We start from the raw sequence: 25910 nt of genomic DNA on the forward strand, positions 1-25910 counted from the left end.
ATCTGTTGATGGACACTTAGGTTGTTTCTCTATCTTGGCTATTGTGAATAATGCTGCAATGAATATGGTAGTGCAGACATTCCTACAATATTCTAATACATATGAAACCAGAAGTGGTAATACTGGATCATATCATGGTTCTATTTATAATTCTTTGAGGAACCTCCACACTTTTCCATAGGGGCTATACAAATTGCATTCTTACCAATAGTGTACTAGGGTTCCCTTTTCTTCATATCCTTGTCAATAGTTGTTATCTCTTGTCTTCTTGATATAACCTTAATTATAACAGGCTTGAGGTGATATCTCATTGTGCTTTTTTCCCCCCTGATAATTAGTGATGTCAAGCACCTTTTCATTGCTCTCTGTGTATCTTTGGAGATTATTCAGTTCCTCTGCCTATTTTTAAATTGGGTTATTAGGGATTTTTTGCTATTGAGTTGTATTCATTCTTTATATTTTTTACGTATTAATTCCTTACCAGATATGTGTTTTGTAAGTGCTTTCTTAGGAAGCAGAAAGCTTTATTCATTCATTCATTCATTCATTCATTCATTTATTTTTATTTTTTAAAAAGATTTTATTTATTTATTTTGACAGAGAGAGAGAGAGAGAGAGCGCGAGCGCACAAGCAGGGGGAGCAGCAGGCAGAAGGAGAGGGAGAAGCAGGTTCCCTACAGGGATCCAGATGCAGGACTCATCCCAGGACCCTGGGATCATGACCTGAGCTGAAGGCAGTTGCTTAATCAACTGAGCCCTCAGGTGCCTGACTAGAAAGGTTTTAAATTTGATGTAAGTGGGCTTGTTTATTTTTGCTTTTGCTTCTGTGCTTTTGCTCTCATACCCAGGAAATTATTGCTGAAACCAATGTCAGGGAGTTTTATCCTTATGTTTTTTTTCTTGGAGTTTTAAAGTTTCAGGTCTTCTTAAAGTCTTTAATCTATTTTGAAGTTTTTTTCTTTCTTATTAGTGGTGTAAGATAAGGGTAAGAACCACATTCTTCCACTTGTGATTATCCACTTTCCCAACACCATTTTGAAGGGACTATTGAATCTCCTTTGAGTATTGTTGGCTCCCTTGTCAAATATATGTTGACCAGGGCACATGGGTGGCTCAGTGGGTTAAAGCCTCTGCCTTCGGCTCAGGTCATGATCCCAGGGTCCTGGGGTTGAGCCCCGTATTGGGCTCCCTGCTCAGCAGGAGTCTGCCCTCCCCGCCTCCCCGCTCATGCTCTGTGTCAAGTAAATAAAATATATTTAAAAAAATATTTATTGACCATATATGCAAGAGTTTCTGGGTTTCCATTTATGCTCCACTGATCTATGTGTCTATTTTTATGCACACTGTTTTCATTACTATGGCTTTGTAGTATGATTTGAAATCAGGAAATGTTATGTTTCAGTTTTTTTCTTTTTTCCAGGATTGCTTTCACTGTTTAGAGTCTTTTCTTGTGCCATACAAATTTAATTTTATTTTTTAAAATTTTTGTGAAAAATGTCATTGGGATTTTGATAAGGATTGCTTTGAATCTATAGGTGGTTTTGGGTAATATAGACATTTTAACAATGTTAATGTTCCTTATCCATGAACACAGGGTATCTTTCCATTGGTTTGTATCCTCCTTATTTTTTTTTATCAAAATCTTGTAGTTTTCAGTGCAGTTATTTTGCCTCTTTGTTAGATTTATTCCTAATTATTTTAGTGTTTTTGATGCTATTATGAATGGATTTGTTTTCTTTATTTCTTTTTCTGGTGTTTTGTTGGTGGCCTATAGAAACAAAATGATTTTCTGTATGATAATTGTATCCTGCAATTTTATTGAATATATTGATTAGTTCCAAAAGTTTTTTGATGGAGTGCTTGGGATTTTTTTTTTTAATATGGGATCATATATGCAAACAAAAGCAATTTTACTTCTTCCTTTGCTGTTTGGATGACTTTCATTTCTTTTTCTTCCCTGATTGCTCTAGCAAAGGCTTCTAGTGCTATGCCAAATAGAAGTGGTCAGAGTGGGCACCTTTGTCTGGTTCTGATTTTAGAGAAAAAACTTTCACTTATTCACCATTGAGTATGTTGTACTTTGTCAGATGTCTTTTCTACATCTATTGAGATGATCATATGATTTTTATCTTTTATTCTATTAATATGGTATATTACATTTATTGATTTACATATGTTGAACCATCCTTATATCTCAGGTATTATTCCCATTTAATCATGGTGAATGATGTTTTAAAATGTGCTGTTAATTTGGTTTGCTATATTTTGTTGAGTATTTTTGTATTTATATTCATTATATTATATTATATTATATTATAATGGGCTATAATTTTCTTTTCTCGTAGTATCCTTATCTGGCTGTGGTATCAGAGTAATCCTATCCTCATAAAATGAGTTTGGGGAGTATTTCCTCCTTTTCAGTTTTTTGAAAAGGTTTCAGGATTGCCATTAGTTCTTTAAATGTTTGGAATAATTCACTAGTGAAACCTTCTGGTCCTTGGCTTTTCTTTCTTGAGAGATCTTTTTTATTACTGATTCAATCTCTTTACTTAAAAGTGGTCTGTTCAGATTTTCTATTCATTTTTTAAAAGATGTTATTTGTCTGAGAGAGAGAGCATAAGCAAAGGGGAGGGACAGAAGGAGAGGGAGAAGCAGGCTCCCTGCTGAGCAGCCTGATGCAGGCTTCAATCCCAGGATCCTGGGATCCTGACCTGAGCAAAAGGCTGATGCCCAACCGACTTCAGTCTTCATGGATTCCATGTTTCTAAGAACGTATTTCTTCCAGGTTATCCAGCTTGTTGGTGTATAATTTTTCATAGTAGTCTCTCATGATCCTTTGTATTTCTGTGTTATCAGTTATAGGGTCTCCTCTTTAGTTTCTGGTTTCATTTATTTATTTTAGTACTCTCTGCATTTCTGTGCTATTCTAGCTAAAAGTTTGTTGATTTTTAAAAAAAGATTTTATTTATTTATTTGACAGAGAGAGACAGTGAGAGAGGAAACATAAGCAGGAGGAGTGGGAGAGGGAGAAGCATGCTTCCCACAGAGTGGGGAAGCCCCACATGGGGCTCAATTCTTGGACCCTAGGATCATGACCTGAGCTGAAGACCGACACTTAATGACTGAGCCACCCAGGTACCCCATTGACTTTTTTTTTTTTAGTCTAAAAATTTCAGCTCTCACTTTTAATGATCTTTTATATTTTTGGTCATGGAGCCCAATGTGGGGCTCAAACTCATGAACCTGAGATCAAGACTTGAGCTGAGATCAAGTTTCAGATTTAACCAACTGAGTCCCCCAAGGTGCCCCTGCTCAGTCTTTATTTCATATATTTGTCTGGTCTTTGTTAATTCCTTTCTGCTAATTGGGCTTGATTTGTTCTTTTACTAGTTCCATGAGGTGTAAATTGAGGTCTTCAAGCTACTTTTTGTTTCTTGAGGTAGTCAGGAATCATTATAAACTTCATTCCTAGAACTGCCTTTAGGGGCACCTGGACGGTGGTGTCTACTTTTGGCTCAGGTCATGATCCCTAGATCCAGGGATTGAGCCCCTCTTTGGGTTCCCTGCTCAGTGGGGATTCTGCTTCTCCTTCTGCTGCTCCCCCTGCTGTGCTCTCTTTCTCTTACTCTCTCTCAAATAAATAAATAAAATATTTTAAAAAACTGCCTTTGCAGTCTCCCATAAGTTTTGAAATGTTGTGCTTTCATTTTCATTTGTTTGAATTAGATTTTTTCATTTTTTTTCTTTTCTTTTTTTTAGAGAGAGAGCGAGAAAGCACATGCACACATGTGTGCATGCAACTTGTTGGGTAGGTGGGCAGAGGGAGAGGAAGAGAAAGAATCTTAAGAAGGTTCCACTCCCAGCTTGGACCTGACACCAGGCTTGATCTCACAAGCTTGAGATCATGACTAAGCTGAAATCAAGAGTCAAATACATTACCAGCTGAACCAGATAGGCACCCCTGTCTTTTTATCGTCTTAACTACACCTTAGACACATCTTTTCATTTGGCTCAGTAAACTTTCTAGAGCAGAGTTTCTCTCATGTATTTGAAATCATGTTTGTTTTCCAGGAACACAGAATATGCCAGGTGTAGTTTATTTTTTCCTGTTCTAGGTGGGATTTATATATCCTCTAAGATTCCTAAATCCTTTTAATAAAGAATACATAGTACTTTAGAAAAGATGTAGTTTCTAGAGTCACTTTGAGAGTTTGTGGGTAAGTAATATTGTTGCTATGGAAATACTTTGTTTGTGACAGTGTTGAAAAATATATGTGTTGTCAAATCTGTAATTTTACTTCCTCCCACTTCCAACTTAACATAGTAGTATTTCATTCAAGATCACCAGATATATATGTGTGTGTACATATGTGTGAGTGTATATATACTTAAAATAATATTGTAGCTTAAGGAAGAAGGCAGGTGAAGGGCCATATTTTGGAAGCTAGAATTTAAGAAGGATCTCTAAGCTACTGGATACTTGTTTTTTTTTTTTTTTTTTAAAGATTTTATTTATTTATTTGACAGAGAGAAATCACGAGTAGACGGAGAGGCAGGCAGAGAGAGAGAGAGGGAAGCAGGCTCCCTGCTGAGCAGAGAGCCCGATGTGGGGCTCGATCCCAGGACCCCGAGATCATGACCTGAGCCGAAGGCAGCGGCTTAACCCACTGAGCCACCCAGGCGCCCCTGGATACTTGTTTTTGTGATCTCAGGCTGCTGTAGCAAAATACCATAGATTAGTGGCTTAAACAACAGGAATTTTTATCTCACAGTTCTAGAGGCTGGGACGTTTGAGATTACAATGCCAACATGGCTGTAGGACACAACATTCAGTCCATGATGGCACTGTAAAAGAGGACAGGGAACCTGATGATGTCTTTACCACAGAATGTTACATTTCCTTTTCCATTGCCTTATAAGCGTATTTTCTCTCATCTAGGAAGATTTGGGGGTTTAATCAACAGCTCCACCATCCCTTTCTCAACCCCAAAACAAAAATTTGTGATAAACAAATTTTGATTTGTTTGCCTGTCTTTACATACAGTATACATACATTGTGTACATTAAAAGCTTTAGTTCAGGGGCGCCTGGCTCAGTCGTCTGCCTTTGGCTGAGATCATGATCCCAGGGTCCTGGGATTGAGCCTCACCTTGGGCCCTGTGCTCAGAAGGGAGCCACCTTCTCTCTTTCACTCTCCCTCTGTGCTCCTTCAAATAAATTAATAAAATCTTTTTTAAAAAAAAGCTTTAGCTCATTGCTCGCATTATCTTTTGTCATCTTGCATACAACTTACTCAGTTCAGAGACATTTTTAAGGCATAATTTACCTCAAGGATGTAACATGTAATTTGAAATATAACACCTCTCCCTAAAAAAAAAGAAGAAAGAAAGAAAGATGGAGTGTGTATTAAATTTTTATTAAGCATAGTGATTATTCTTTTAGGGCATTGCTAAACTTTTTGTTTGAATGAATAAAAACAAATTGAGAAATTTCACATGACACACTAATCTAGTGATCTCAACATACCTCATGGAAATTTCTACTGGCTGTTTTTGGGTGTTGCTTTCCCAATTTCCTTTCGTCTTTGCTCTGTTTCTCAGAGTGAATCAAAGGAAACTTGTCTTTGAAAAGACTTCTTCTTTTGACTCATCTTTTATGTAGAGAACTTTCTGCTCTTACCAGAATAAGTAAGATTAATGTTCAATCTCAAGTATTTCTGAGGGTATACTCCTTACCCACAGAAATATACACTTGGGGCAAAATCAGAAGAGGCTTCTCATTCTCCCAACCACTGGACAGGAAGAGAATTAACCCACAATGGGTCAAGAAGAACCTCAAAATAAACGTGAGTACATTCTCTCCTCTCAGTTTTAAAGAAGCAAATGTAATTATGACTAAGATTTAAAAATATAAATTAATAGTAGTTATAGTTCTGAAGATTGAAGATGATGATAAGGAGGAGTTAGAAGAAATGACAATGACTTTGCTGAGGAGAAAGGTCATAGATAAACTCAAGTATGTTGGGTAAGAGAAACTTCTTTGTGAAACATACATTGGGCCAAGACAAGAGATAAATTATGCAAAAGAAAAATAAGATGGAAAGAAAGAGAGCAATTTGGGAAGATTCTTTTAAAGGTAGGAGGAGGAAGGAAGATAGACAAAACACACCAACTAAGGTTCACAGTTTACCTGAGGCTCTGACTTTATCCCATTTTATGCTGTACTTAAGGGTCACAATGTATTTGTATTACAAGAATATTAAATAATATTTTTGAGGAATAGAACAAATATTATTATTTCTATGAAAGGATATTCATTGCAGTACTTTTAGAAACAGAAAAAAACACCAGAAACCAATACTTGCTTGTATATTACTAATAGTACACATTCTAAATGATGGTGAATCTCTGTGATGGAATTCTGTATAGTGATTCAAATAATCCTATATATTAGTAGGATTGACAGAGAAAGTCTCCAAGACATATTGTTACATAAAAAGCTGTTTCAGGACCAGGGTACACTGTGGTCCCATTGAAGTTTGCCATGGTAGAGTGATGAGGTGAAGTAAAACATTAATTTTAATTATTTTAATTTTAATTATTAATTTTAAAATTATATATTTCTACAAGTACTGCAATGAATATCCTTTCATAGAAATAAGTTCAATTTTTCTACATGATAGAGCTCTAGAACTGATATTGTTGTGGTAAATATGATGCACTTAGAAGTTGATAAGTGTTGCTAACTTGGTCTGTCTAAAAGCTTTCTAATTTTTAGTTTAGCATAAACTATATGCTAACACCAAGAGAGTTTGTTTTTCCTCAGTCTTGCTGATACTATATATTTTCTGTTTTCTTTTAAAAATCTCATATGTGAAAAATTATACCATAATATTTTAGTTTGCATTTCTTTGAGCATACTTTTCTGTTTAATGATCATTCATAATTTCAGCAAACTAAATTTTCAGCAAATTTCCTGGTCAAACTTTTGCTCAGTTTTTAAGTTGCTTTTTGAAATTCTCTATACAGTCTAGACATTAATATTGTGACAAAATTTTTTTTCATATGTCCCTTGTGTTTTAACATTATTTGTGTCATATAGATGTTTTAGTCTTTATGGAGCCAAATTATCCATTTTCTTTTTTTAATGATCTTTGAGTTTTCTGTCTTATAAAAAGCCTTTCCATTAAAAAAGGTTATATTTTTATGTATGTATGTATGTATGTATGTTTTTATCAGTAAATTCTAAAACTGATTTATTCAGGAGGAAATCTTTAAGCTCTCCTCTAGATCTAAAATATTGTGGATGAGCTCATATCTAGCTTGCATCTCAGTAGAATATCTTTCCAGTTCTTGTGGCAGAGAAGACAATGTATTTATCTTTCCTTTTGCCCTAGTCAGAGGCCAGCATTCCCAGATGATCCCTTGGGCCATTGCTGTTTTTTACATCTCAGTTCTCAGTGCTTGTTTTATTGCAAACTGTTTGGGTAAGTTATTAGCAGAAATGGAACTCTGTGAATTTCCCCAAACAACATTCATGAAGTTCCTCTAAGTCTTTTGTTATTTTGATTCCCCATCCCAACATTTCAATCCATACTGCTTTTCAGGGTCTTGAATTTAAAATTCAGAGCTACATTTTTAACCTTCTGTCCTTTGATGGTGCTGTCTTATGTCAGGGAATGAAAGCTGGAAGTTAAACCCTTTCTTAGACCTATGAAGGTTGGTGGCTGAAGTAAATCATTCCCTAGTTTTGACTTGAGATTATAAGGGGCTGTATCTTATCAGTAAAGAATAACCAGCAAAAAACCAACTTTCAGATAGACTGTAGTCTGGCTTTGAAAAGAACAGTTGAACCCAAAGAACAAATAATCCAATCAAGAAATGGGCAGAAGACATGAACAGACATTTCTGCAAAGAAGACATCCAGATGGCCAACAGACACATGAAAAAGTGCTCCATATCACTCGGCATCAGGGAAATACAAATCAAAACCACAATGAGATATCACCTCACACCAGTCAGAATGGCTAAAATCAACAAGTCAGGAAATGACAGATGCTGGCGAGGATGCGGAGAAAGGGGAACCCTCCTACACTGTTGGTGGGAATGCAAGCTGGTGCAGCCACTCTGGAAAACAGCATGGAGGTTCCTCAAAATGTTGAAAATAGAACTGCCCTATGACCCAGCAATTGCACTATTGGGTATTTACCCTAAAGATACAAATGTAGTGATCCAAAGGGAAACATGCACCCGAATGTTTATAGCAGCAATGTCCACAATAGCCAAACTATGGAAAGAACCTAGATGTCCATCAACAGATGAATGGATCAAGAAGATGTGGTATATATACACAATGGAATACTATGCAGCCATCAAAAGAAATGAAATCTTGCCATTTGCAACAACATGGATGGAACTAGAGCGTATCATGCTTAGCGAAATAAGTCAAGCAGAGAAAGACAACTATCATATGATCTCCCTGATATGAGGAAGTGGTGATGCAACATGGAGGCTTAAGTGGGTAGAAGAAGAATAAATGAAACAAGATGGGATTGGGAGGGAGACAAACCATAAGTGACTCTTAATCTCACAAAACAAACTGAGGGTTGCCGGGGGGAGGGGGTTTGGGAGAAGGGGGTGGGATTATGGACATTGGGGAGGGTATGTGATTTGGTGAGTGCTGTGAAGTGTGTAAACCTGGTGATTCACAGACCTGTACCCCTGGGGATAAAAATATATGTTTATAAAAAATAAAAAATTAAAAAAAAAAAAAAAGAAAAGAACAGTTGAAAGACTTGTTCTTTCTAGTAGTAAGACCTTATATAAAATTCTTATAATTACAATAATATAGTATAGGTCCAAGTACAGACAAATAGATCAGAGGAAAGGAATAGAGAGCTTAGTTACAGATCCTGCATATATGAACTGTTTATATAAAACAGAAGGGGATACTGCAGGTATAGGGAAAGGACAATTTTTTTCAATCAATGAAGACCATTGATTATCCTCATTCAAAAAATGAAATATGTCCCCTGTATATCATGTATAAAAGCAACCTGACATGAATTATTGGCCAAATGTGAAAAGCAAATCAATAATGCTTTTTAGAAGATAAATGGAGAATATATTCATATCCTCAAGTCAGGGAATGATTTCTTAAGTCATAAAATGTGCTAGCCAGTGAAGAAAATATTGACCAATTATACTACATTAAAGTAAGAATTAGTGTACAACAAAAATACCAAGAAAGCAGCCATAGAAGGTGTTTGTAATGCATATAATTGATAAAAAATTAATGTACAGGATATATAAACAATTCTTTCAAAACAATAGGAAAAAGTCCTGATAATACAGCAGAAAAATAGGCAAAATTTTGAATAGGCAGTATAGAAAAGAAAAATTGAAATGTTTAATGAACACATAAAAAATGTCAAGCTCATTAGTTTTCAGGGAAATGAAAATTCAACTCACAAAATGAGATACCGTTGCAAACATACCAGGATGGCAATAATTAAAAATTCTAGTGCTACTAAGTATTGATGATGATGTGGAGCAACTGAAACTCCAATGAACTGCTGCTTCTGGGAGCATAGAGCAGTACAACCACTTTGGGAAACTTTGCGACTATCATAGTTGGCAATATGCGTATTCTATTACCAGCAATTCCACTCCTAGGAATATAGCCTACAGAAATGCATGCTCATGTGCTCTAGGATGCATGGTCAAAAATGCTTAGAATGGTATCATTCATAATACTCAAACGCTGGAAGCAAAGCAAATGTCTACCAGAAGAAGGCTATACGTTTTAGTGCATTAAGACAGTAGATCACATTATAGTAATGAAAATGAATGGATTATAGTTGTATGTAACAATAAAAATAAATTTCAGAAATAACACTGAGCAAAAGACAGAACCAAAAGAATGCATATTTTATCATTTTATTTATATAATGTTCAAAAGCAGGTGAATCTGATCTGTAGGGTTTAGGGATATGTTATCAAGGGGTAAAATTTGAAGCAAAGCACAAAATGATTGGTTTAAAAACCATGGTATAGTTACCTTTAAGAAAGAGGAAGTGGGTTGTATTTGGGATGTGAAGGCCACCTGAGGTGTTGGCAATGTTATGTTGCTTAAGCCAGATTGTTGTTACCTGGAGTGCTCACTTTATAATAATTTGATAAACTGTACATTTGTGTTTTTCACTTCTTTGCACTTGATTATGTTTCAAAGTAAAAATATTTATTTATTTATTTATTATTTATTTATTTTGGGAAGAGAGAAAGGGAGAGCGAGTATGTGAATGGGATGGGCAAGGGGCGGTGGGAGAGAGAGAGAGAGAGAGAGAGAGTATCTTAAACAGGCTCCATGCACAGCACAGAGCCCAATATGGGGTTTGATTTCACAACCCTGAGACTATGACCTGAGCCAAAATCAAGAGTTAGATGCTCAACCAACTGAGCCACCCAGGTTTCCCTCAAAGTAAAAATATTTAAAAGATAAGTGAATGTATCTGGCTGATATGATAATACTTGGCAGAACTATCCCAGTATTTTCTAAAAATCTCCACTCTAAAACAGATTCTGATAGAAAAATATGCTTAAAAGCATATACACCTAAAGGTTTGCAGAACTACTCCCATAAACCACAAAATGGATAACGATAATAAAATATTAATTTTTGACAATTCATTTCAACCTATTCACCTGGGACTGGAAAAGAAGAACTGGGTAATAAGAATAAGGGTTAGTTACCTTAACTCTTAGGAGAAGAAAGGGACCAGAGTGACCAGCTCCCATTTCCCTAAGTAAATGATTATATAGGGAAAGAAAACTAACTCTTTTCCCCTTTGACAGTAACTCATCACACCATTCTACGCTGCAGGAGAGAAGCAAGAGTGTTCAAGTTACCAGAGTACTACAAGAAGCTGACATGCACCAGAGAGAAATCAAAATTGAAAGGTAGATAGAAAAGAGCATAGGAGAATTTCTTTCTTACTTCCATTTCCTTTCTTTTTAAATTAACATTTCATTTTATTTTATTTTTTCAGTGTTCCAAGAGTCATTGTTTATGCACCACACCCAGTGCCCCATGCAATATGGGCCCTCCTTAATACCCACAAACAGGCTCACCTAACCCCCCTCTAAAACCCTCAGTTTGTTTCTCAGAGTCCACAGTTTCTCATGGTTCATCTCCCCCTCTGATTTTCCCCAATTCACTTATCCTTTCCTTCTCCTAATCTCCATGTTATTCCTTATGCTCCACAAGTAAATAAAACCATATGATAATTGACTCTCTCTGCTTGACTTATTTCACTCAGCATAATCTCTTCCATTCCCGTCCATGTTAATACAAAGGTTGGGTATTCATCCTTTCTGATGCAGGCTTAATATTCCATTATATATATGGACCATATCTTCTTTATCCATTCATCTGTTAAAGAGCATTTTGGCTCTTTCCATGATTTGGCGATTGTGGCCATTGCTGCTATGAACATGGGGGTACAGATGGCCCTTCTTTTCACTACATCTGTATCTTTGGGGTGAATACCCAGTAGTGCAATTGCAGGGTCATAGGGAAGTTCTATTTTTAATTTCCTGAGGAATCTCCACACTGTTTTCCAAAGTGGCTGCACCAACTTGCATTCCCACCAATAGTGTAAGAGGGTTCCCCTTTCTCCACATCCTCTCCAACACATGTTGTTTCCTGTCTTGTTAATTTTGGCCATTCTAACTGTGTAAGGTGGTATCTCAATGTGGTCTTGATTTGAATTTCCCTGGTGGCTAATGATGGTGAACATTTTTTTCATGTGTCTTTGGAGAAGTTCATTTTTTGACGTGATTATCTATTTTTTGAGTGTTGAGTTTGAGGAGTTCTTTATAGACCTTGGATATCAGCCCTTTGTCTGTAGTGTCATTCGCAAATATCTTCTCCCATTCCATGGGTTGCCTCTTTGTTTTGTCTTACTTCCATTTCCATTCAGATTCATAGTCCAATTTAAAGTAACCAGTAGTAAATGAGGAGAGATTAAAACAACAGGAGTATCTGGTACAAGAGTAAACATCAATAAATAGAAATAGATTTCTCATGTCTGTAATTAGTTGAATAACTGGAGAATATAACAACACATTTAGGATCCATTTCTGGCACCCAAAACATAACATTAGTTTAATTCCATTTTCTTTTGATTTAGGCATATCTTAAAGACTTCCCTCCTAGAATATACAGCTTTTCCAAAGTGACTTTGTCTCTTATATTTTGCTGGAATCTGTAAAATCCTTCATCCTTTGGGAGGATGGGCAAATGCTTGAGAGTTCTAGTAGGTTCTCTACCCTCTTTAGATAGAATTACCTGCAAAAGGCTTTATTCTAGAAGCACTTCAAAAATAGAAGTAAATACATGTAGGGACATTGAAAAATGATGTTGTCTTCTAAGAGAATATCTTGTAATTTCCATATAAGTCACTACATGATTCAGATACTTTTGCTCAGAAATATTTAGAAATGCAATTTTTAGGCTTTTTTAAAGGGGGAACAAAATGATATTGGTAATCTTGGTATTATTTCCAAAAAATATTAACTGGAATAACTATGCAATCTCTTAGAGATAAAATACTCCTTTGCAACTGATTCTCATTTCAATTTTCTCATGAGGGACCACCTGGAATTGCTGTCCTTTTGGCTGGAGAGCATTCCAGTCCAACTGCTATTTTCCTCTTAATGACAATAAGACATGGGATAAGAGCGAAAGGAACTGCATGAGGATGGGGGCTCATCTGGCCACCATCAGCACAGAAGCTGAGCTGGTATGTTGGAAGACTCAAATCCATCTCTCTGCTCTTTGAATCTCTTTGCAGAGAAAGAGGAATTTCTTTGTTCTGCCTCTATGCCTTTGCTTCATCTGTTTTATCTTCTTTGCTCATTTTTCTTCATCTGGCCAACTTTTGGTCTTTCCAGATTTGATTCACATGTTATTTCCTCCAGAAAACTACCCTGACCACCTTCCCTATGCCATCCTCCCTGTTCTAATTTGGAGAGACACCTGTGGTACTTTGTGCACTGTGTGGTCATGGCACTTACACTGTACTGAGATTATCTATTCACTGCTCCCTGTCTGCCAGTGACTCTCCTTTGCAGAGGTCTGTGGCTGTGCTCTCCTAATCTTTGCATCTCCAAAGTCCTGCACAGTGCTAGGGACACTGGATAGGTCTTGATAAATGTTTGGTGAGTGAGTGAATAAATGAATGGTTAAGCAGGACTGAAATAGCTTCTCAGAAGAAATCATAAGAAATACAATTCAGTTGCATGGTTTTAACTCTAAGTAAAAAAAAATTCTTAAGTTTAATTCAGTTCTTTAAAGCACTTTAAAGCACTTCTTTTTTTAATTTTTAAATTTTTTAAAAGCACTTTTTAGGGGCGCCTGGGTGGCTCAGTGGGTTAAAGCCGTTGCCTTCAGCTCAGGTCATGATCCCAGGGTCCTGGGTTCGAGCCCCGCATCGGGCTCTCTGCTCAGCAGGGAGCCTGCTTCCCCCCCCCACCCCCGCCGCCTCTCTGCCTTCTTGTGATCTCTCTCTCTTTCTCTGTCAAATAAATAAGTAAAAATATTAAAAAAAAATAAAAGCACTTTTTAAAAAGATTTTATTTATTTTTTTTATTTGACAGACAGGGATCACAAGTAGGTCGAGAGGCAGGCAGAGAGAGGGAGAAGCAGGCTCCCCGCTGAACAGAGAGCCCGATGTGGGGCTTGATCTCAGGACCCAGGGATCATGACCTGAGCTGAAGGCAGAGGCTCTAACCCATTGAGCCACCCAGGCGCCCCTTTTTAAAGCACTTCTTAAAACAAATTTCCTCTTGTAATATACTTCTATATATATATATATACATACATACATATACATACACACACACTATATGTATATATATATATATAGTATATATGTAACTCATATTCTACTCTTTTCTTAGGGAGGTTTCCCAGAGGATTCTGTCACCATGGCTTTGCAATCTGTAGGTTCACCAACTCTTTGAATAAAATGGAACTTAATTTAATACACACATGCATAAAGAAGGCAATTTTAAAAATGAAATTTTTAAAAAATTTGTTCCTATTAAACATTGTGCTAAGTGATTTGCAAGTGTGATCTCACTTACTCATCACAGTAACTGCAGTAGTAGAGTGGTCCTTTTGGAGATGAGAAATTTTGGGTTTGGTGAGATTAGAGCACTTACTACATTACACGATAAATGGCAGAGGCAGGATTTGAAAGCACATTTGTCTGATAACACTGCTTTTGTGCTTAGCTAATAATCCATCTGACCATTTCTCTCTTTTCCTAATAGCTTTTCCTAACATAACATAATATTATTTCCTAACATAACATAATGTTATTATGTTAGCTGTTATGTTACCTAACATAATAGCTATCAAATGATAAATGCAAATATACTTATAAAAATTATAATTTTTATAAAATTTTTATGTAATTATACAAAATTTATATTTTTATGCAGAACTTTATTTCTCAATTTTTGGATAGACGATTTTCATATTTCCTGGGATTTATAGATGAGAATCATGGAGGCCAATCCTTGGTGAACAAGACAGCATTTAACCCACATAATTTGTGAGTATGTCGACTGGGGTGTAAGAGCTTTATAGGCAAAGCTGGGAAGATAGCAAGCAGAATTCATTTGGACTGCAGTATACTGATATAGGAATGCTTACTCAGAATAGAGTACTATGTGTTGAGTAACCCCATACTAATATACTATGATACTTCTATTAGTGCACTCCGTATTTTTCACCAAAGACATTTTCCCTGCATGTCCCCTGACCTACACACACACACACAAATAATATAAATATAAATATAAATACAAATACAAATATAAATATATATATTTTTTTCTTTCATTTCAGATTATGGCATGAGGGTGAACCCAAAAATCAGGAAGAAAATTGTATTGTCCTTGTTAATGTCCAAGACAAATGGACAGGGAATGATTCTCCTTGTAACTTTGAGACAAAAAGTATTTGTAAATTACCTGGAGCAGCATTCAACTAGAAACCTCCAAAGAAGTCCTTGCGATGGGGACAGAAAAGAAGAACCAATTAGACTAAGGAAGAATGTACCTGCACCATTGGAACAGAGAAAACCTGCTGAGAAAATAGAAAAATTTCAGTTATGATGGCTTTATTTATTTTTGTTCTATTCATTCAAGATACTATGTTTTTGTGTGGTATGGTGGCAGAGTCATCTTTTGTGTGAGAATCCATTTTCATTAACATTGCTTTCTTGATAGTATATCAGAGTAGTTTCTTTTCAGTTGGTGTGCACTGATGACATATCAACCAGAATGGCTCAAGATGATGCCATCTCTTAGTCATTGCTTTCCTCTGCTCAGATTTTTACAGTGTGGGGTATTCCAACTGGTAGTGGAATGCCATTATTTTGGCCCCAGTTACAACAAACTCTTTAAATTTTTAAAAAGATTTATGTATTTATTTGAGAGAGGGAGAGAGAGAATCTCAAGCAGATTCCCCACTAAGCACAGAGCCTGATGTGGGGCCCAACATGGGGTTCAATCTCACAACCCTGAGATCATGACCTAAGTTGAAATCAAGAGTCAGTTGCTTAACTGACTGAGCCACCCAGATGCTCCCTAATCTATTTCTTACAGTCTGATTATTTTTCACTACCTCTTTGGTGACCACCACAGACCACCTTTCTTACCTGGGTTATTGCAATAGCCTTCTGAATGGTCCCCCTGTTTCTCCCCTCAGCCCCTTTCAGTCTGTCCCCACCTCTCATGGCACTTCTCCTATTCTTCATACTGTCTTTAAGACAGCTGATAGTCATTTCATAAAAATAACTGCAAAATTTATTAGGACACTGTGGTAGTCCTAGAAGTTTGAAACACTTAAAAAAATTTAAACACTGTGGGGGGTGGGAGATTGGGGGAGCCAGGGGATGGGTATTAAGGAGGGCCTGTATTGCATGGAGCACTGGGTATGATGCAAAAACAATGAATTCTGTTATGCTGAAAAGAAATTAAAAAAATTAAAAAAAATTTAAACACTTGTTTTGTCATTGAAAAAGTATGATATGTATATGTTAAAAAGGCAAACCAGAAAATTATAAATGAAAGTACGAATTAAATCTTCCACTTTGAACTCCAGTCCCTTAAATGCCTCTTCAGAGAAACTATGATTGTCAGTTTTTTATACATATTTCTGTATATGCTTAAATATGTGTTATATAAATGTATATACATATACATCCCATTTTTTTTCTAACACTAGTGGAAACATTATCTATAGCATCTTAAATGTCTGACAATTTTTTTTTCTCCCATGAATCTCAGGGGTTTTGTCTGTTTGGTTTTTTTTTTTAATTTATTTTTTATTTTCAGCATAACAGCATTCATTATTTTTGCACCACACCCAGTGCTCCATGCAATCCGTGCCTTCTATAATACCCACCACCTGGTACCCCGAACTCCCACCCCCCGCCCCTTCAAAACCCTTAGATTGTTTTTCAGAGTCCATAGTCTCTCATGGTTCACCTCCCCTTCCAATTTCCCCCAACTCCCTTCTCCTCTCTAACTCCCCTTTTCCTCCGTGCTATTTGTTATGCTCCACAAATAAGTGAAACCATATGATAATTGACTCTCTCTGCTTGACTTATTTCACTTAGCATAATCTCTTCCAGTCCTGTCCATGTTGCTACAGAAGTTGGGTATTCGTCCTTTCTAATGGAGGCATAATACTCCATAGTGTATATGGACCACATCTTCCTTATCCATTCGTCCGTTGAAGGGCATCTTGGTTCTTTCCACAGTTTGGCGACCGTGGCCATTGCTGCTATAAACATTGGGGTACAGATGGCCCTTCTTTTCACTGCATCTGTATCTTTGGGGTAAATACCCAGGAGTGCAATGGCAGGGTCATAAGGAAGTTCTATTTTTAATTTCTTGAGGAATCTCCACACTGTTCTCCAAAGTGGCTGCACCAACTTGCATTCCCACAAACAGTGTAAGAGGGTTCCCCTTTCTCCACATCTCCTCCAATACATGTTGTTTCCTGTCTTGCTAATTTTGGCCATTCTAACTGGTGTAAGGTGATATCTCAATGTGGTTTTAATTTGAATCTCCCTGACGGCTAGTGATGATAAACATTTTTTCATGTGTCTGATAGCCATTTGTATGTCTTCATTGGAGAAGTGTCTGCTCATATCTTCTGCCCATTTTTTGATATGATTGTCTGTTTTGTGTGTGTTGAGTTTGAGGAGTTCATTATAGATCCTGGATATCAACCTTTTGTCTGTACTGTCATTTGCAAATATCTTCTCCCATTCCGTGGGTTGCCTTTTTGTTTTGTTGACTGTTTCCTTGGCTGTGCAGAAGCTTTTGATTTTGATGAAGTCCCAAAAGTTCATCTTTGCTTTTGTTTCCTTTGCCTTTGGAGACATATCTTGAAAGAAGTTGCTGTGGCTGATATCGAAGAGATTACTGCCTATGTTCTCCTCGAGGATTCTGATGGATTCCTGTCTGTTTTTCATCATGATCAGGGTACTCTCTTTGATCCCCACCTCTTCTTTCCCCCTTTCCCTACCATCTCTCCTCTGGTAACCACCAGTTTGTTCTCTATAATTAAGTCTGTTTCTTGGTTTGTCTCTCTCGTTTTTTCCTTTGCTCATTTGTTTTGTTTCTTAAATTCCACATATGTGAAATCATGTGGTATTTGTCTTCCTCTATTTCATTTAGCATAATAACACTCTTGTGCAAATGGCAAGATTTCACCCAAGTAATATTCTCTTGAGTGTGTGTGTGTATGTGTATGTGTGTGTGTGTATATATATATACATACATATGTGTGTGTGTATATATATATACACACACACACACTATAATGTTGTGTGTGTATAATTCTGTTGTGTGTGATGTGTATATCACTCTCCTTTATCTATTCATTAGTTGATGTACATTTGGGCTGCTTCCATAGTTAGGCTACTATAGATAATGCTGCAATAAACATAGAGGTGCATGTATCCCTCTGAATTAATGTTTTTATATTCTTTGGGTAAACACCCAGTAGTATGATAGTATGGCAGTTCTATTTTTATTTTTTTGAGGAACCTCCATACTGTTTTCCACAGTGGCTGCACCAACTTGCATTCTCACCTACAATCTTCTTCACATCCTTGCCAACACTTGTTGTTTTTTGTGTTTTTGATTTTAGCCATTCTGACTGGTGTGAGGTGATATCTCATTGTGGTTTTGATTTGTTTTCCCCCGATGATGAATGATGTTGAGCATCTTTCATAGACTCATGAAAAGATTTTTTCTTCTTTGGAGTAATGTCTGTTCATGTCTTCTGCTTATTTTTTAATCAGATTATTTGTGGTTTTAGGTAATCATCTTGCATTTTTTACTTAAAAATATAGTTTGGGAAACGTTTTATACCTTGTTCCAAATAACTAAATAGTGTTTCATTATATTGGCATATCATAATCTGAAATAACCTTTAAGTGATAAAATATTTCCTTTGTATAATAAAAATCAACAAAATAATGGCTATGAAAGAAACCATAAGAACAATTCCAGTTCAGATCAGAAAAGAAAGACAGTTCCAAGAGGAGTTCTTTTCCTCTTAAAAATATGGGACTGATAGAATGTATCTGAATGCATTGAGAGGTGATATACAATTCTGGGTAGTTAAAGGATGCATTATTAATCAGTACATAGAAAACTAGATATATAAAAAATATTGCCAATATTAGCTATACAAAAAGCAAAATGTATTTAAGAAAGTATGTAATATAATACATAATCATGATACAGTACAAGATTCAGCTGTGATAACATTTACATATTCATGATAACATGAGTAAAAATTTTTGATAATGAGTGTGTATTATTTTCACCAAATGTATTAGAATGATTTTTCTTTAAAATATTTAGAGGCCCACATGGCAATATTTACATCTTAACAGTGATTTACTTTGGGAATATGGTCTTGGGACTACAGATGATTGCTTACTCTTTTATTTTTTGGAAATTTCTGGCTTTTATGGTGCCTGAATATTTTTGTAGGCCCTATTGTAAAAATATATTTTAAAATAGAATCAACCAGATGATGTACCCCTCAGAATTTTCAATATAAATAACTTGGTTTCTGTTGATCTTTAATCAGTAAACCCTGAGTGATTGTTTCTTTTCTTGCCAAACTTTGAAGACAAAGTTAATTGCATAACAAATTATAAATATATGGTGAATAAAGTATACTAATACTTTCATATATTTTTCAATATTGAAATAAAGTTTAAAGATTTTATATATTTATTTATTTGACAGAGAGAAAGAGATCACAAGTAGGCAGAGAGGCAGGCAAAGGGAGAGGGGGAAGCCAGCACCCCGCTGAGCAGAGAGCCTAATGCGGGGCTCGATCCCAGGACCCTGAGATCATGACCCGAGCCAAAGACAGAGGCCTAACCCACTAAGCCACCCAGGTGCCCCTGAAATAAAATTTAAAATAACAAATTATAGCCAACCACAAAGAAACAATGGTGAATAAAAGTATTTCCATATGTCTCTCATTGATGTTTATAATTTGAAAAAAGGAAACTAGAAAGTATATGTACTGGATTACTTTTAGGTCAAATGACTTTAGATTTAAAGGCATATTGGTTTCAAAAACCACACATGGTCCCTTATACCTAAGAAGAATAAACATTTTTAAGGAAAGATAATATATTATATTCACTTACATAGTTGAATTTTCCCATTTCATGATTACACATTCATTATGAATTTTGAGGGTCTTTTTATGGTGCTGTGTGCAAGAAACATGGTTATTAAAGGTACTGTGTTATTTAAATATTCTTGAATAACCTTCTCAGTACTGAAAAAAATATGCTAGTAGTGGATAGGCTTGAGATAGGAGATTGTCAAGCTGAATGTTCTCTTCAAACAATTTGATGTTGGACCCTAGATGAGCAAGAGCCACAAACTGAGGTGAGATTCAGTTATTCGGTGGAAGAGAAGAAAGAGAAAAGGGAGTTCTTTTCTGAATCATAGTCTGTTTGGAGCCGAAGCTCAGCATGGCCTTTTCCTAGCGAGGCATAGTCAAGGCCATTACCTGGGAAGTCCACATGTCTTTGAAGCAGGGATAAGCTTCATGACTTGAGGGAGTTTCTTACTCATTGTACGGAGAACATAGTGAAGCTACTTGCTTGGGCAGAGGTAAAAATGGTATGCAGTTGAGAAGAGAATATAGACTTATCAGGAGCCAGAAAGAAAAATTGACCAGAGCCTGAATTCAGGGGCTTCAAAGTCACTTTGAAAATCCTCTTCTTGCTGGGCTCTGTACTTGCTCAATGTCCCATATTTTCCCATCAGTCTTCACAAATGAAGCAAATGTGCCCAAAGGAGCATACTTTTCCTGACATTTGTTCTAGAATTGCTTGGTAAATTTTGAGAAGTCCTGAGACTAATTTGGAGAAACATGCACGTCAATTAGCGTCACAAATTATAACATTCAAAATGACTCATTTTTATTGGTAGCAAAAGCAACGAAGTCCTCCCAATGTCCCTAAGGAGTCCTCATTAAGTGCCGCACACACTTCTCTCTGGTTGGAGCTATGTTCATGCTCTTGTGCCTCCATATTTATGCATTTAAGTTGTGCTTTCTGCTCTTAGAGAATTTTTCTGTTGCTTTAGACATTTATTTCTGGCATTTCACAAATCCAAAAAATACTGAAGAAACAGGGCACATCATTCCAATTTTTCCTGGGATTTGAAGAGTCTCGGATGGTGGCACAGTCCTCCACTGTCACTAAATTATTGGGCTCCCCGACATCCCAGAAGCTGAACGAGAATAATCATGCAGGAGATTTAAAATCCCAGCTACAAGAAGCCAAGTGACCTACTATGCTAGGCAAATGACACTTGTGTTGTATCACTTCACAACACTTTTGTTAGGCATTGTAATCTCCATTTTATTTTTTAATTTAAAAAATTATTTATTTATTTATTGGACAGAGACAGAGAAAGTGCACATGCAGGGGGAGAGGCAGAGGGAGAGGGAGAAGCAGACCTGACCCCAGGACCCCAAGATCATGACCAGAGCTGAAGGCAGACACTTAACCAACTGAGCCATCCAGGTGTCCCTATAATCTCCATTTTGTTGATAAGCAAAATGAATCCCAGGAAAGCTAAACCATTTGTCTAAGTCATAGAGTTTATGAGGAATGAAGCTGAACTGGATACTCCTGATTTTCTATTCTGTCATGCTCCCTCATGGTTGTCGACCCATAACGAGTGGCTATTGATATTCTTCGAAGCTCTGATATTCTCATGGATTTGTTTCCTTCACACTCATATCTCATCTTACCTTTGGTTCCCTTTATTCCATACTGAGTCTGTATTCACGTAGGTACATACTTCAGTGGTGGTATTGTGCTGTAGTGAAGCGAATTTCTCAAGTCTCAGGGCATCTGGGCTGTACTCTTAGAATGGACCTTAACCTTCCTGACCTTTAGTTTCCTCAAATGCTAAGTAAAGATTAATTATATCCATGTATACCAGAAAGGTGTAATTTAGGTAAAATGAAATAACGAATGAGATAAAAACTTTGAAAACTCCTAAGTGCCATGCAGTAACGAAGTAAGGTCATTATTAAAAAGAAAAGGGACATTAACAAGGGGGTTCCATGCTCTCACTCCATAACTCCACTTTCTCAAATCATTATTTTTATCTCATTTACTAGTTTGGGGGCATAAGACTCTGAATTTCACTCTGTCTCTGCTGCATTTCCAATGAATTAGTCTTTAATTCTAACCCTCTCTTTTTCAACTGTTACTTCCCCTGTATTCAGATAGTCTCAGGAAATGGGGGCACTAGATCCTCATGCTTCCTTCGTCTATCTTCTTGCAAATCGTATTATGAAGGCTTGACCCGAAGATATCTTGTGGAACAGGAGGAGGTTCTGTGAACTCCCTGCAGCAATGGTCTAACTTTGATTTGACACAGTGTTAAAATTCTCCTGCAAGAAGGAAATTACCTGAGAGATTCTGAGAAAGGTGTTCCATCTACCCATTGCCACTGACCCTCGTTCACCTGGTCTGTCAGTCCAATATAGAACTCTCTCCTTTTAGGTTTCGCAAAGAAAAGGAATTCCTATGGAAGCAACACAATAAAAAAAAAAATAGACCAATTATTTCAATTTTGAACAAATGTTGAAGGTAATTGTTCTTAAGAGAAATAAAGTAGGACAAAGACTAAAGATGATAAGTGTCTCTGAAATTGTAAGATCATAGAGGATTTTCTTTTTAATTTGGTAAAAATATGCATACCATAGAATCAAATCTTTAACAGAGAAGGAGGTTCTCAATAACTAATTTCAAGTTTATCTACTGTTATTTGTAGCAAAATCTACTGTATATATCCAGCACGAAACATTATTAATCACAGCATAAGGATAGTGGTCATACCTTTGACATATCTGACATAATCATATGATATGCTCATCAATGTAATGGCCATTCTAAAATGAATTCCCAGCCCCCCCCCCCAACCTCCTAATCAAGAAACAGAACATAGAAATCCCTTCGCTTTAGCCTCTTCTCGTGATGAAAATAGGGTAAGTATCGATTACAGAAATAGTAGAAATGGCATGCATTTCAGTACATTCATTCAACAAATAGTAGCTGTGGCCCAATGCTGTATGCACATATGGAGAAGGGGATAGATGCTAAGAAGAAGGTCGCACAGACATTGGAGGAGGCTGCACTCCAACTACCTGTTCCTCCCGCGTGTTGATAACAACAAGATGAGCACCCATGTTGGAGCAGTTTTTTAAACTCGATGCCCAGGACATGGTGTTAGTAGAAAAGAAGTAGCAGCTAGATTGAAAATGTACCCAATTCGATGGACAGCAATTCTTGACTGAACCTAGGAGGAGAGAAGTTTCCATGAATGCTCTAGCCTGGAGGAGCGTCATGTAGCATTTTGGTAAGACTTGGAATAAGACTGTATATGTAAGAGCATTATAGGGAGTAAATTTCTGAAGTATTTGCAAATTCCCTCATCTATATATATTTTTTTCTCCTTCACCTCATTTGGAAGAAAGTGAGGAAAAGAAAATGCATTCCTGGAGACAATTATCTTCCTTTTCTAGGTTCTGTTGAGACATACCTCAGATTTATTCTAAAAGTTTTCTATAACGTCCCCAAGATTTCCTGTCTCGATGCTAATTGCATTTCTGAAGTTCTAGAACTGTCTTCTTACCAATTCCTCAGCATTCTCATACAGAACAGGCAAGATTTTACATTTTTTTTTGAAAAACAGAACAACATCCAATTACTTTACTTGTCCCCAAATCAGTCTAGAAGCAAAAAAAAAAAAAAAAAAAAAAGTGTCGATATAGGGGCCCCTGGGTGGTTCAGTCGATTTGCGTCTGCCTTTGGCTCAGGTCATGAGCCCAGGTTTCCAGATTGAGCCCCACATCAGGCTCTCTGCTCAGGGGTGAGTCTATTTCTCCTTCTGCCCCTCCCTGATGTTCATGCTTGCACTCTCTGTCTCTCTCTGAAATAAATGAATAAAATCTTTTAAAAAAGTGTCAATATATAAATGTTGATCTTCAAGTTTGAGGACTATCATACCCAATCCATCACTGGAGCAGGAGAAGTCCATGAATGCCTCATGTAGCTGGAACTTATTCTCATCGCAGAGTTGAAGGACACGATATGTCACTGTAAGGAAAGGTGCAGAGTTAATGTCCATTAATCTTGAAAAAAATTTTTTATCATTTTTGTATTAATAATGAAAGTACCAATAATTATCATGGTTTCTTTTTCTTTTCTCTTTTCTTTTTTCCTATTTGTCCTTCTACACAGAGAGACAATAAGATTTACCTACTCAAAGAAAGAAGAGGGAATTCACATTTCATGATTTTCCTGATTTATGAAGGTGAATGTATTGTATCTCGGGTCCAAAGGCCCAGAGAAAACAAATGCATCTTTATTTAGTCTCTCTATGCCAACCCCCCCTACCCTTCTTCCAAAAAGCGATTTTATCATGCTTCTGGTTAGGGTCCCATAGAGAAGTTTACCCTAATGATATGAATGCAAAGGGAAGGACATAAAGCCGTCAAGGAGATGGAAAATGTCTATCATGAAAAATGTGTCAGAGGTCACTGAAAGGTGGTAACTATTCTGTTCTAGTTGAGCAATAACCTGGAGATAAATAGGGAAGAAAGTGGAACAGAAATACCTTTTGAGGGGGAAGAGAACCCAAAGGCGACCAGAAAGATTTTACCCCTAATATTCACCAGGGAGATTGAACTTGACCTTTCGAACTCACCAACACATCTGGTGATAAAACAGGCGCTGAGCAGTAGCATGGAGACCCCAGCAACAGTCCATAAGAGAACTTGGGAAGACAAGCGTCTTTTCTCTGTAGAAAGAAATATGCAAACATAGTCAAACTTCCCTAGCACGTTACAAAAGAGATTCTTACCCAACCACGTAGTTCCTTCCACTCGCACTGTTCTATATGGAGTAAGTTTCGAACGTCAGCATGTATCAGAATCATTTGGAAGATGTGTTGAAACACAGAGGAAAGCACTTCACCTCTAGAGTTAATGTTTCATGAGACTTGGTACTGAGCCAGTAAGTTCCCAGAGGCTGCTATTGGTCTGGAAACCATCTTTCAGAACCCCTAGAATTGCTAATCTTAAGATTCGTGAACTGAGATGGGCAATTTTTCCTTCTTAAGTTTCCCAGATTTTTTCCCCTTCTTTTCCTATTTTTGTCTTTCCCATTTCTCCCTCTTATCCTCTCTGTTTTTCTCATCTCTCACCTGCTCTCCTCTTTTTGGTGTCTTATTTCCTAAGCTCTCTGTCAATCAGACCAGATAAAACGCGGCCCAACCTCTAGTAGCTCCTCTCCGCCTCCCTCCAGACACACATTTTACAGACAGGGAAAGTGGGTTCTAGAGAAGTGAGATGCCTTGCCCAACACGACACAGGGAAAAGGGTGGGCAGAGCGGTCTGATGCAGCTCTCCCTGGAATCCAGCCCAGCGATCCTCAGTACAACATACGGTCCCTAACCACTGCCTCCCTCAGCTTCCTCTCTTGCATTCTGTCTCTGTCTCCCTTCTTTTGTTCTAGTGGAGACTTTTCTATTGTCCCTTCCCTCAAAATACTTATCACCTCTTCCCAAAAGACAGATCTCTGAGAGAAAGGGAGAGTTGCAAATTTTACCTGGGCCTTGTGATGTAGATGGTTGGGACGGATTCATTCTCTCTCTCTCTTTCCCTCTCTCTTTTTCTCCTCTGTCAGTTTCTGAATCCAGGAGTATTTTGTTGGTAAGGTTCAAGAAAAATGATTCTTTTTCTGTTTTTTTTAGGAAGTGTGACCCTAAGACATCATAATATCAACGTGTTCTGTGGCTTTGTGTTTTAGTCAGGGTTTCCTTTCTTGCATAAGGACGCCAAGGGACTTTACTGGGCAACACATCTTTCTCCTCAGTTTAGGAAACAACTAAATGGGGAAATGGTGAGGTGGTTAAGTATCAGCAGATTGGGCTGAGCATGTGGACACATCAGGGGCTTAAAGATACAGTTTTATTTTGGTGGGTAAAATGTCTCTACTTTCTTCCAGGCATCACTCATCCTTCGGTCTGCCCTTGACATTTGCGGGGCCCTCCTCCGCACTTCCAGTTTTCCTTTTGGTCCTTGCCACCTCATGTTTGTTAACTGGAAAGGGGACAGACTCCAAGTCTTCGCACTTGGCACAGAGCTGGGTATGTTGTATATGTGTTTACAACTTGGCCATGTGAATTCCTTTTCCTATTTTATGTTTTCTTTTTCCTACTTCCTTCGCTTACATCTCTTGAAACTTCTGGATTTCT

At 37.1% G+C, this 25910-nt stretch overlaps 2 protein-coding genes across 3 annotated transcripts in view; one reads left to right on the forward strand and one right to left on the reverse strand.

Moving 5' to 3' along the window:
• LOC132019884 (C-type lectin domain family 4 member D-like) overlaps positions 1 to 15301 on the forward strand; it is a 79516-nt gene extending 64215 nt beyond the window's left edge. Inside the window, exons 3-8 of the mRNA XM_059403625.1 lie at positions 5742 to 5845; positions 7397 to 7486; positions 10854 to 10958; positions 12651 to 12802; positions 14508 to 14620; positions 14917 to 15301. Of these exons, the coding sequence (XP_059259608.1) occupies positions 5818 to 5845; positions 7397 to 7486; positions 10854 to 10958; positions 12651 to 12802; positions 14508 to 14620; positions 14917 to 15061 (633 nt within the window). The 5' untranslated portion in view covers positions 5742 to 5817 and the 3' untranslated portion in view covers positions 15062 to 15301. The remainder of the gene's footprint in view (positions 1 to 5741; positions 5846 to 7396; positions 7487 to 10853; positions 10959 to 12650; positions 12803 to 14507; positions 14621 to 14916) is intronic.
• Positions 15302 to 18774: 3473 nt separating this feature from the next.
• LOC132019885 (C-type lectin domain family 4 member E-like) lies at positions 18775 to 25421 on the reverse strand. 2 transcript variants are annotated; one of them, XM_059403626.1, is made up of 6 exons: positions 25262 to 25421; positions 24360 to 24452; positions 23660 to 23749; positions 22798 to 22949; positions 22060 to 22175; positions 18775 to 20864 (listed from the first exon to the last, which is right to left on the reverse strand). In XM_059403626.1, the coding sequence occupies exons 1-6, from the start codon at positions 25296 to 25298 to the stop codon at positions 20714 to 20716; spliced, it is 639 nt and encodes a 212-aa protein (XP_059259609.1). In that variant the 5' UTR covers positions 25299 to 25421; the 3' UTR covers positions 18775 to 20713. The 2 variants fall into 2 exon arrangements, with proteins under 2 accessions (XP_059259609.1, XP_059259610.1); XM_059403627.1 differs by lacking the exon at positions 25262 to 25421 and adding an exon at positions 24858 to 24990.
• Between the last annotated feature and the right edge of the window lie 489 nt (positions 25422 to 25910).

Source organism: Mustela nigripes, chromosome 6, assembly GCF_022355385.1.
Source record: "Mustela nigripes isolate SB6536 chromosome 6, MUSNIG.SB6536, whole genome shotgun sequence".
NCBI classification, from domain to species: domain Eukaryota; kingdom Metazoa; phylum Chordata; class Mammalia; order Carnivora; family Mustelidae; genus Mustela; species Mustela nigripes.